General features: G+C 49.3%; 1 protein-coding gene across 2 annotated transcripts in view; it reads left to right on the top strand.

Annotated features, from left to right (window-relative positions):
* Nucleotides 1-1,399: 1,399 nt before the first annotated feature.
* XYLT1 (xylosyltransferase 1) overlaps nt 1,400-12,465 on the top strand; it is a 375,752-nt gene continuing 364,686 nt past the window's right edge. For both annotated transcript variants that reach the window (XM_033235622.1, XM_033235621.1), the window contains exon 1: nt 1,400-2,157. In XM_033235622.1, the coding sequence (XP_033091513.1) occupies nt 1,798-2,157 (360 nt within the window). In that variant the 5' untranslated portion in view covers nt 1,400-1,797. The remainder of the gene's footprint in view (nt 2,158-12,465) is intronic.

The raw sequence follows: 12,465 nt of genomic DNA, 5'->3' as shown, positions 1-12,465 counted from the left end.
CTGGGATTACAGGCGTGAGCCACGGTGGCTAGGCCTATCTCACTGTATTTTAATGATTAACATCTACATCAGGGTTCTCTAGACCTCAAGCTTGCTGAAGATGAGATTAAACCTCATTCACCTTTGGATGCTTACACCTGGCCCAGTGTCTGACACAAGCTTTGTATTCACGGATGCTTGCGGAATGGATGACACAATCTCTTTCCACTCCCTGCCTCATTATCTGATGAGCCTTCATTATACTCCACTTTCTTTCCCTTTGTAAATTAGGATGAGGTGAAAAAGCACAGCAGACAAGATGCTAAGTATTCACGCCAAGTCCTCGATTCACAAACTGAGGATTTGATCTGCTGTTGTATTCCCAGAGTGCTAGGTCCCGTATGGGACACCAGCTCCATCCCATATGCTCACTGTTCTGCGCTGCTGTGTATAAAGCCCTGGGCAAGAGGACAAGGGAGGGAAAAACTGGAAAGACTGAGTCAGAGAAGGCTCCAGATGAAATTTGAGTCCATTGGGATCATTCTGCCTAAACCCCCATCCACTGAGGAGAAAGCCTGGGGCCAGGGAGGTGTCCTCCTCCTCCTGGCTCAAGGTCATCGGGACAGACCAGTCTGGATGGGAAATAATTCCCCTTTCAAAAGCAAGACCTGTTTCCCCAGGACCTGGGCCCTGTGCAGACAGGAAGGCGGAGTTCAGGATGGATGGGGAAAAGGACATGCTGGGAGGCTCTGGGGCCATTTTTTGGGGCTTGCATCCTGCGAAGGTTGAGTAACTCCACGGGTCTCCCTTTTGCCGCTAAACCACTTGCAAACTGGGTTTGGAGTCTTTTGGCTTGTGAGTCCTCAGGGACCAGAGAAGTGACTCAGTGAACACTTAGTACATCGTTGGCACCGGGGATTGTGTGTGATTCAGGAGTCACTCAGAGCTTGTGCTGATTAACTCCAGAAACTCACCCAAAGCCTCCTCCCCACCCCTTCAAGCCCAGGATAAAGGGATCAGACTGTGGCTCTGACACTCCTGAAATGTTTCTCACGTGTTCACCTGCCAACCAGTCTGGTATCGACAGAAGATCCCTGGACCACGAACTCCAGGGCCAGGAGCTTCCTCTACGCACTGCCTCCTGCCAGCGGCCCACATGGAAAACAGGACCTCGGGACCCCCTCTCTTCCTGACCTCCCCTAGATTCTGAGCGGGCCCACCCTCAACCAAAGCTCCCCTGTTTTGCTGCCGCGTCTTTTTCCGCCTTGGGAATTGTCCCCCTCGCCCCCCATCCTACTCCCACTTCGTCCTGAAGGGTGTCTGTCTGCTCTGATCGCCCCCACCCCCTTCCTATCCCTCCTCCTTTTCCTCTCTCGGCTCCGCCCCCAGGCCCCGCCCTCTCCGCCCTGGCCCGCGTTCCCCCGGCCCCTTCCCCATCACCCTCCCCTCCAGCGAGGACAGGGGTGTGGGGAGGGGGCGCCGCGCGGGCTAGGCGCCCGCCCCTCCCTGCACGCCCAGTCCCCGAGCGCGCGCCCGGCGCCCCACCTCCGCGGCCTCCCGGCTCCCGCCTCCCCGCCTTCTCCTCCTCCTGGTGACGTCCGGGTCCCTGCCCGTCTGAAAACTCCGCGCCGCGGCGGTGGAGGCGGCGGCGGCGGCGGCGGAGGAGGAGCAGGAGCAGCGGCGAGCCGAGGCGGCGGCGGCGGCGGCCGGAGCGGGAGCCCGAGCGGCAGTCGGCGGCCGCGGGAGCCGCGGGGAGCGCAGGGGCAGCCCGGAGCGCGCCGGGGTCCCCGCGCCCCGCTCGCCCGCCGCGCTCCGAAGATGGTGGCGGCGCCGTGCGCCCGGAGGCTGGCCCGGCGCTCGCACTCGGCGCTGCTCACGGCGCTCGCGGTGCTGCTGCTGCAGACGCTGGTCGTGTGGAATTTCAGCAGCCTCGACTCCGGGGCCGGGGAGCGCCGCGGGGGCGCAGCGGCCGGCGGCGGAGAGCAGCCGCCCCCGGCCCCAGCCCCGCGCCGGGAGCGCCGGGACCTGCCCGCCGAGCCGGCTGCAGCCCGAGGAGGAGGAGGAGGAGGCGGCGGAGGAGGAGGACGGGGGCCCCTGGCGCGGGCGCGGGGAGGCGGCCCCGGAGAACCCCAGGCACAGCAGCTGGCCAGCCGGGGGGCACTGCCCGCCCGGGGTATGGTAAGATGCCCTTTCGGCTCGCGCCCCGCGGCGAGGGAGGGAAGAAGGCAGCCCGACCCCGCGCCCCCCTAGCCCTTGAACCCTGTCATCAGACTGGGACTCTGCAAGCCTACCGACTCCACATCGCCTCTTGCCCCGGGAAGTCGGGTGGGGTCCCTGCCAAGGCTCAGGGGTCGTGGGCTGCCCCTTTCAGAGTCTGAGCACGGACCCCTTGGGGTCTGGGGGAAGTTATCTCCAGTGGGGGCGCTTTGGGGGTTACCGGAGCCTGGCTGGGCTCCTGTTCCCCATCACTCTTGCTGGGGACCCCAGCTGACTTGCTCCGTGCGTGTGGGTCTTGGTGCCTCGCTCCCTTGTCTGAGTGAGTGGATCGCGCCGGATCCTTAGCCGCTGATCCTGGGCGGTTGTCGCAGCAGCATCTCTTTGGTTTTTGCTGAGCTGGATGCAGACAGATGAGCCCTCTGTTCGTCCTGGCCTGCGATGAGGGCTGAGCTGGGCGTCCCAAGTCCTCGACCATGCCCCTGAATCGATACTCAGTCCGGGGTGTCTGGTCTTACTTTGGGTGTTCTGTTTCTCCTCTCTGGATGTTTGAGCCTTCCGTCCTCACCTTCTCTGTCTCTAACCTTGCCGTCTTCCGTGCCCTCTCTGACTTTATCTCCTCCCCATCTCCAGTTTCAGGGCATGGCTCCTTCTCCTAGCTGGTTGTCTCTGTCTCTCTGTCTTGTTGCAGCCAGTTCGGGTCACCAGCTGTGTGTCCGACCACACCGTCAGGGCTTCTACTCCTATGGGATTACTTTGCCCTCGGTGGGTGTGAACAATCAGGGCTCTGAAACTGTTTCTTCCGCAGATCTGGGGCCGTCTGGGTGGCTGGGTGGGGAACTGACTTGTCTTCCTACCCTGTCCCCAACTTCTCCAGGGATACCTTTCCCACCTTCTCTCGGCTGCCTTGCCCAGCCTGCTGAGCTAGGAGCACATGGGGCCGGAGGCGAGTCCTCAGTTCAGAGCCAAGGTCTCAGTTCCCCAGGGGCGTGAGTTCTGCCTTAGGGCATAGCTAATATGTTGTGTGTCTCTCTGTTTCTTCGTCACACTAGTTGTCTGCAAGGGTTTGCCTAGCTGCTAAAGGGTATTAGACACCAGGGGGATGGTTTCAGGATCCTGAAGACTGAATGCGTATCTCTATCATTTGTCACTTTGGAAGTCCTCACTGAAGACTGCCTTCGTACACAGCGTGATGCTTTGTGAGCTGCTAAACTTCTTCGGAGTCTGTACGACCCTCTCTGCCGGAGCGCAGCTCTTCATGCCTGCGAGCTGAGCCAGTCCCAAGACGTGAAGTGATGGCATTTCACGTTGCCGTGTTGGTAGCAGGGAGAAGTCTTTCCCTCATTTGCGGGAAGAATAGTGGCCTGAGCTGCCTGATGGAGAACCAGAACATTCCTAGTGTCCTGTGATCTCTTCTTTACAGAGAGGGGTACTCTGAAACACTGCCTTTGAACTCCTGGAATTGACAGGGATGGATTCTGGCAGAAATGCAATTAGAAGATCTTTGTACATCCAGAGCCCAGGAGGTGGGATGGGAGGGTTGTGGGGCATGTCCTGCTGGTCCAGTGTAGGAACGTGTAGGGGAGACGTGGTGGGGGAAGCCTGGGGCTTACTGTATCCTTTGCGTCTGGGATTCAGAGTCGGTTCAGGAGGTTCCTTTAGGATGCATACAGCACCTGTTGAAACAAATGAAGAGAAGGAAGGAGGCAAGGCTGGCTGATTTCTTCATAGGGCCCTGGCATTGTGAGCATCTATCCCCAGCCCATCTGTGTGTTCAGCTCAGTGTTTTACTCTCTCACACCCAGCTCAGCCTCTGAGAGATCTGCGGCTGGGGAGGTAGGTGGGAACACACTATTTTCCTTTTTGCTTCCTTTTGGAATTTCAGTTCCAGCAGCGGAGTTGCTTTGCTTTTGTGAAACTCTGTTTCCCACTGCAAGTTCAGTTACTCTCCTCAAACCTGCGTGTCCTAGTCTCAATTTCTTTACCTTCCAAGACAGACATTTATGTATTTTTTTTTCTTTTGGTTCTCTTCTCTTCTTGGTAGCTGTCTACCATGCTGTTGACTGTTGTCGTTCGGGGATTTGTATTTTATTTCATTTGCTTGTCTCTCTCCTTTCTTTCCTCTCCCCCCACACCTACTGCATGGCCTGCTAAATCCTGAAATCACAGTACAGACAGGCTGGCTGGATGGAGCCTGGGGTCTGTCCTACTCGGTGCCCACCCAGTTCTTGCCCTTCCATGGAGCTCCAGGAGACCAGAAGGGGGCAGGCTGTTCCCAAAGTCTGGTAATGCTGGAGCTTGGGTTGCACGCAAGGAGAGAACCAGACCTTTTTACAAGCAATAGAGGCCCTTGAAATGTGCAGTTTGTTTCCAAACCCTGCTGGGGCTGCCAGGATGATGCTTTGGAGGGAGATTCAGGAGTGGGACATTTAAAGGAACAAATCCCCGTGATTTTCCAGATGGCTCTTTTAGAGAGATGGTTAGACACATGCTTAGAAGAAGATGTTTTAGCTCAGTGCTCTGTTGCAGGCGGGTATGGGGTGGGTGGACAGCCTTGGCTCTTGCACGTGGGGGGAACCTGTGTCCTGGGTTGCTGGTGGGTGTGTTGCAGAGAGTGTCAGGCGGGCATTGTGTAGAGGGCATTTCCTAAGCCAGATCTTCCTGCTTCCTGGTGCCCACAGCCTCAGAGCATTTGTCCTTTTTATACTTGGGGAGCTGTGCTTCGGTGGAAGGTCCTGATTGTATTTTTGGTGCACTTAAGAAGCCAAGAGGAAACACCCTGTTTCTCAAGTAGAAAGAGTCAGAGGGCATGTCCATAGAAGATCTGCAAGCTCTCCTTTTCTTCTCAGCCTCTTTCAAAGCTCTTAAATATTAGAATTATTGGGTGGATTGCAGCTGTTTTGTGGCTGTGACTCTGATTCCTTCACTGGGTCTCCAGTAAGCTGGGGATTTTACTGTCATCTCAGAATTTAAGAAACAGATGGACTCCCTTATAAAGGGAGGAAAAATATTGGGAGAGCTGTCATGAGGATCAGCCTACAAGTTCTGAATAGATTTTGGAGAAAATGAAAGAGAGCTGTGTGTGTTCATGTAGTGAATGTTTATTTTCTTTCCCTTAGTGACTCTCTTCTTGAAGTCCCCACATTTATTGCTTGTGTGCTTAGATAAACTGTTAGTAAGTTTCATTTAAGACATCTAATTTTTTATTACCCTTCCCACCCCCTGCCTGCCACCCCGCATAAGCACACAAAGTAGAATGGGGTTTCTGTATTATCTGACCCTTTTGAAATGTTGATTTTTCGGCAGAAATTCCTCATACTTCACATTACTCAGATAACTCAGGACTTTTTTAGACATCAACTGTGACTTTGAAAGATCGGTTCACTGGCTTTAGATCACCTCTGCTTCTAATAGCCTCAGAGGCATAGCTTTTCTTCCTATCCAAATATTCTGAGACCACAGAAAACAGGGTATTTTATTGATGGTTCACTTTTTTTTTTTCACACTTTCAATGGAGTTTTGTTTTGCTTGAGCGACGCGTTACACTTTGTATACAGAAATATGCATCATTGAATAATATTTATCTTACTGCAAATGTTGCCATCTGTGTAAATCATATACTGGAAAATGTTAAAATAGATACATAAAAGTAGAAATTATATACCTAGGTATAGATATGTTTGTAAGATAAATTCTAACATATCTATATATTCACTTTCCTTCTGGCCTTTTCACACTTTAGACATTCTCTTTAGTTTATCAATTCATTTTTTAAAAATCTTCCAGAAGGTTGGGTGGTCAAACGCTTGCTCTTTTTCGCCTAGGAAGCCAGCCATGGCATAAGTTCTTACTTACTGGTGACTGTTCAATTTTGATTCATGGTTTTAATAGAACAGGAAATTTGGCGGCTTCAGTTAAAGCAGATACTTAACATCGCGTCATTGTGTGTGTATGTGTGTACCTCAGAAAGCAAAGATATCCTTAGGGATATCTCTGAAATAAGAGTCTGCCCCACCCCCCACCCCCCATTCTAGAGCTGTTTATGATCCATAAGGTCATAAATCCATTTATATAAGTGTTTCAGTGCAGAAGAACTTAACACGCACACCTGTTGGACTGCACAGGTGAGGCTGAAAGTCTCTATCTTTTGACCAGTGCTGCCTTAAGAGTTGCTGCTTATGATATCTCTCTTTCCCTTTCCTTTGCATTTCCCCATTTCTATGGACCCAGATCCCTGTCTACGAGAAACAATGAGAAAAGGCCTTGGGGAAAATAAAAAATAAGTAAAAAACAAACTTGATCTTAACAAAACCTACATTCTAAGGAAGGGGGTGGGAACAGGAGAAAACGTCCCAAGAAGTGTGTGTGAGGCCCCAGTGCCAATGAAAGAGGCCTCTGTTCAGTACCCTCAGGCCTGACATACCTGGGTTCACCGCCTGGCTTGGCCCTTTCTCATGCCTCTCTAGTCTTGGGCAAGTCACTGTAATTTTGGTCCTCTGTGAATCTGAGCTACCTCATAGGGATGTATGAGGACGAAATGTAGCAATATATATGAACTCATGTGGGCCTAATCAGTGCTCAAAAGTGAGCTGTTCTTAAGAGGAAATTCTTGGTATATTTGAAAATAAGGAATTTCTTGCAGTTATTCATTTTCCCACGCAGTATAGGGTGCGAGTAAATCCAAGGCAGTAGAATGAATACAGCTCTTTCTGTGTGAGCAGGACGGAATGTGGTGGAGGAAGGACTACTGACATTTATTGAGTGCCTGCTGTGTGCCAGGCATCCTTTAGGTATTTTGCCTACATTAGGTTATTAAATGCTCACCTCTGCCCCCCGCAAAAAAAAAAAAAAAAAAAAAAAAAAATTCCAGGAAGGAAGACGGTATTACACAACTGATAAAAAGTTAAAACTAAGGACACCCGGCTAGAAATCACTGGTCTTATGATGGCTTGTTACATGGCAGGAATAATGGAGGGATTTGTAAATATTACCTTACTGTCTCACTGATTTCTCCCAACTTTGTGGGATAGGACTTTTGCTGTCCCCGGGAGGAAACTGAGGCTCAAAGAAGTGAAGCTGCTTGCTCATGAAGTTCACAGAGCTGGGGAGTAGCAGAACTGAGATCCAAACCCAGACCTGCCCCTTTCCAAAGATGCCACCTTTCTGAGTTGTGTTTCTTTTGCATGGTTTGTTGAAAAACCCTAAATGCAACCATGCCATTCCCAAAAATCTTTTTTTTTTTTTTTTTTTTGAGACAGAGTCTTGCTCTATCACCTAGGCTGGAGTGCAGTGGTGTGATCTCGGCTCACTGCAACCTCCACCTCCTGGGTTCAAGCAATTCTTGTGCCTCAACCTCCTGAGTAGCTGGGATTACAGGTGTGCGCCACCACGCTTGGTTAATTTTTGTATTTTAGTAGAGACAGGGTTTCACCATGTTGTCCAGGCTGCTCTCGAACTCCTGGCCTCGTGATCTGCCCGCCTCGGCCTCCCACAGTGCTGGGATTACAGGCCTGAGCCACTTTGCCCAGTCTCAAAAATCTTTGTTCTACTTTTCTCACTTCTTATTGCAGATTCCTAAAAAGGTACCAACCCTAGAAAAGAAACAGATATGCAATTTGCACTGAATCAGACCCCTAACTCATGATGCAAATACAGGGGTAGTAATGATGATGATGATAATAATAATAATTATTATGCTTGCATAGCAGTTATGATGTGTTAGGTGGTTTTAAAAATGGATGCATAATAGTTGTACATATTTTGGGGATACATGTGATATTTTGATAGGTTCACATAATGTGTAATGATGAACTCAAAGTAATTGGGATATTCATTACCTCCAACATTTAGCTTTACTTTTTGTCAGAGACACTGAAATTCTTCTCTTTTAGCTATTCTTTTTTTTTTTTTTTTTTTTTGAGATAGAGTTTTGCTCTGTTGCCCAGCCTAGAGTGCAGTGGCACAATCTTGACTCACTGTTACCTCCGCCTCTCGAGTTCAAGCAATTCTCCTGCCTCAGCCTCCCAGTTAGCTGGGATTACAGGTGCCCGCCACCACACCTGGCTAATTTTGTTTGTATTTTTAGTAAAGATGAGGTTTTGCCTTGTTGGCCAGGCTGGTCTTAAACTCCTGGCCTCAGGTGATCTGCCCACCTCGGCCTCCCAAAGTGCTGGGATTATAGACATGAGCCACTGTGCCCGGCTCTTCTAGCTATTTTGAAATATACAGTAGATTATTGTTAACGATAATCACCCTACTGGACTACCAAACACTAGAGCTTATTCCTTCTATCTAACTGGATTTTTATACCTTCCAGTGATTGTCTTCATCCTCACTCCCCTCACTCACCTAATCACCTGTCTACTCTCTGTCTTCTTGTCATCCACTTTTTTAGCTCCTACATAGGAGTGAGAACATGGGATACTTGTCTCTAAGTAGCTGGCTTGTTTCAGTTAATATGATGGCCTCCGGTTTTTTCATGTTGCTGCAAATGAAAGGATTTTACTTTTTAACAGCTGACTAATATTCCACTGTATGTGTGTACACCACGTTTTCTTTATCCATTGATAGGCACTTAAGTTGATTTCATATCTTGGCTATTGTGAAGAATGTTACAGTAAGCATGGGAGTGCGGATAGCTCTTCGATTTATTGATTTCTTTTCCTTTTCCTGTGTAGACATAGTAGTGGGATTGCCAGATCATATGGTAGTTCTGTTTTTAGGTTGTGAAGAACCTTCATACTCTTCTCCACTGTGGCTGTATTAATTTACGTTCCCACCAATTGCGTATGAGGGTTCCATTTCCTCATGTCCTCACCAGCGTCTGTTATTTTTTGTTTTCTTGATAAAAGCCATTTCAGGTGGGGTGAGATGGTATCTCATTGTGCTTTTGATTGACAGTTCCCTGGTAATTAGTGATGCTGTGCATTTTTTTATATATCCATTGGCCGTTTGTATGTCTTCTTTTGAGAAATATCTATTCAGTTCTTTTGCCCATTTAAAAAATTGGACTACTTGTTTTTTTTTTTTTTTTGCTGTTGAGTTGAGTTCTTTATATATTTTGGTTATTAATCCCTTGTCAGATGGGTAGTTTGCAAATATTTTCTTCCATTCTGTAGATTGTTTTATTTGTTGATTGTTTACTTTGCTGTGCAGAAGCTTTGTAGCTTGATGTAATCCCATTTGTCTGTTTTTGCTTTTGTTGCCTGTGCTTTTGAGGTCTTACCCAAAAAAATTCTTGCCTAAGCTAAGATCCTGAAGTGTTTCCCCAGTGTTTTTTTCTAGTCGTCTCATAGTCTCAGGTCTTAGATTTAAGTCTTTAATCTATTTTGATTTGGTTTTTTATATGGTGAGTGATGGGGCCTAGTTTCAGTCTTAAGGTTATCCGTAGGAATGGTTATCCCGTTTTTCCAGCACATTTATTGAAGACTTTGCGCTCCCCAGCGTCTGTTCTTGATGCCTTTGTCAAAAATGAGTTGACGTAAAAGAGTAGGTTTATTTCTGGGTTCTCTATTCTGTTTGTCAGGCACTGTTTTAAACCCTTTTTGTGCACGAACTCGTTTAATCCTTCAAGCTGTGTACTATTATATTTTCAACAGTCAAGAATTGAACTTGAAATTGGCTAGAGAAAGGAGTCTTGAATTCAGCTCTCTCTAACCAAGGGAGAAGGGGAGGAGGGGGCAAGAGGATATTGTGCAGGGTTCTTTGGCCAGGGAAAATGGCCTTTCTTCCAACCACAACAGACTTCCTGCTGCTCCATTCCTTCAGACCGCTCTGTGGTTGGCCCACTGAGGAGCCCACCGCTTGTACCTGAGAGCCTGGGTCTGCAGCACGCTGGAGAGCTATCTCAGCGAACATGCAGTGCGGATCATCTTGTGGACACTTCCTTCCGCCTGCAACAGAAACTGCCCGTTTGCCCGCAGATGCTCATCAGATGGTGCCCACGTGCCCTCTGGGTTCGGTTGCCCCATCCCCGATTGGAAGCCAGAGGCATCACAAAGAAGATGGGTGTGGGGCAGGGTGTCACCTTAGCCCTGAACCTGGACACTGGCATTATTAGTGTCAGGAACTACGAACCCAGACACCCTGCCAGATGAGGAAGGGGTGGGGCCCATTCTCAAGCTTTGTGTGTGTGGATGAGGGTGTCTCATCTTTCAGGGCCACCTAGGGGCAATGAATGGATTTGTCCTGTCCCAGGCCTGGTTTGTCCCAGCCAGGTGACTACTGCTTATCTGGACATCTAATCCAGGCTAATGTGTCAGTGGATGCTGATGAGGTAATGTGGTATGAGGCATTTTTTTCTCCTCGCAGGTCACGCTTTGCCATAATTTTTGGCCACAAGGGATGTGGTTTCGGTTTAAGATGAGTTTGTGGGACTGAGAGGTTGATGCAAATGTTCCCTACCTGGGAGGTGCAAAAATTGCAACTGTTGTGATGATGAGGTGCATTTATTGAATGCACCAAACACTGTGGAAGGACTAAAAAGATGTGCTTTTATTGAATCCTTATAACATCTGGCAAGTTAAGAGCTATTTTTTTCATCTCGGTTTTACTGATTGAAATAATAAAAACTAAGGCAATAAGTTGGATGAAAGTTACGCAGATGTGAAGTGTCCAAACTAGGAATTGAAGTTGGGTGGTGTCTCCAAAGGCTGTGTTCAGTAAGTCTGTTGACTCTAGCCCCTCATTCTCCCCTTCCCTCCATCCATTTATGCATGCATTTGTCCATCCATCCATCCATCCATCCATTTGTCTGTTTGACCATCCATCCATCCATCAGTCCATTCATCCATCCTCTGTCCATCCATCCATCTGTCCATCTATCCATCTATCCATCCACTTACCCATCCATCCATTCATCCACCTGTCCACCCATCCTCCGCTCCTGCAGTTAGAAGGTACCAGTCCCTGTGTTCAGCACTGGAACTACCTTGGTGAACAGGACAAATGTGCCTCCTGCCTTCCAGGAGGACCAGTCTAGCAGGCAGGAGTTAGCGCCCGTACTGATAAGTGGCCTATCTCTAGGGAGATCACTGTCACATCCTAGCCTGTACCCTTTTTCATGGTGACCTCTTGAACACACAAGGGAGGTGTCCTCTGGGAAGGTCAGGGCAAGGAGTAAGTAATATGATTCAGAGCCCTGGGAGCCCTGAGGTCTCTGCCATCCCAGAACCGTCCATGAGGCCTGGGCTGCTCCACTCATGGGGCCCAAGCTCTTCTTGTAGCTGAGGCAACAACCCCGGAAATGATCCAGGGGAGCAAATGGGCAGATGCTGTGGGGCTTGGGAGGCAGGTCATGTGATGTTGAGGAAGAAGACAGTGGTCTGACATCATCGATGTGTGGCACTTTGCCTCTCTGGAGCTCAGTCTCCTCGTCTGAAGCCCAGGGGCCATAAAGCACCTTCCTGGCAGGGCTTGATGGTGAGGTGCAGCTCTGGGTCATGGTCAGTGCTCTGCTCTGCCCCCTGATGCAGCCACATGATAGGAGATGTTTGCTAGAGCCAGGAGGACTTTCAAATCCGTGGCCCATGGGTGGGTTTGATTTTGCCCACACAGTGTGCTAGAATAAACAGGCCCTGGAATTTAAAGATTAGGATATGCCGTGAGACAGTGTAGATTTTTGGAATTCTTTTAAAAGTCATAAGATCCAGCAATACAGGGTCCATGGTGCTTGCTTGGTGTTAAACAGCCATGCTGAGGAATGGTGACACTGCAGACCCACTGGGTCCCCAAGAGTCCCCCCAAGATCTCTCCTGTCACCTGTGCCACCTGGTTGGCCTGTCTTGGCTGTTGAGTTTGCAGCCCATTTGGAAGACCTCTGTGTTTACTATGAAGACATAAAAATAAGCATCTGTGGTTACCCTGTTCCCATGTGACTGATTCACTGCACTTATTTGCCTCTGACTGCCTGTGCCTTGCCTTAGCATAATGGAGTCTCCCTCCTCGCCTAGCTGGTGGTGGAGACCCAAAATATGCAAATTCTTATAAACATGAGGCCATCCTGAAGGCAAATGTCCTCGATAGAAATAGAATCATGCGTTCTGCAATTTGATAAACCCGTTTCCCCTCTGCAGGGAGTGTGAGTGACAGGCTGCTTTGAATCATCTGCCCCTCACTCTGTGTTCCCCGTGACCTTGTCCCCCGATAACACGCATTGGGAAGTTGGGAGTCTTGAGAGACAAGGGGGAGGTGGAAAAGTAGAACATTCCTGAGCACCTTGGCTTGGTCCCAACGCTGTCAGGGATGGAACGTGACTTTCATCTCTGTGTCTTT

Source organism: Trachypithecus francoisi, unplaced genomic scaffold, assembly GCF_009764315.1.
Source record: "Trachypithecus francoisi isolate TF-2019V2 unplaced genomic scaffold, Tfra_2.0 Lachesis_group15, whole genome shotgun sequence".
Lineage (NCBI taxonomy): Eukaryota > Metazoa > Chordata > Mammalia > Primates > Cercopithecidae > Trachypithecus > Trachypithecus francoisi.
The sequence above is the reverse complement of the archived record's forward strand: the minus strand, read 5'-3'. Positions and strand labels throughout refer to the sequence as shown.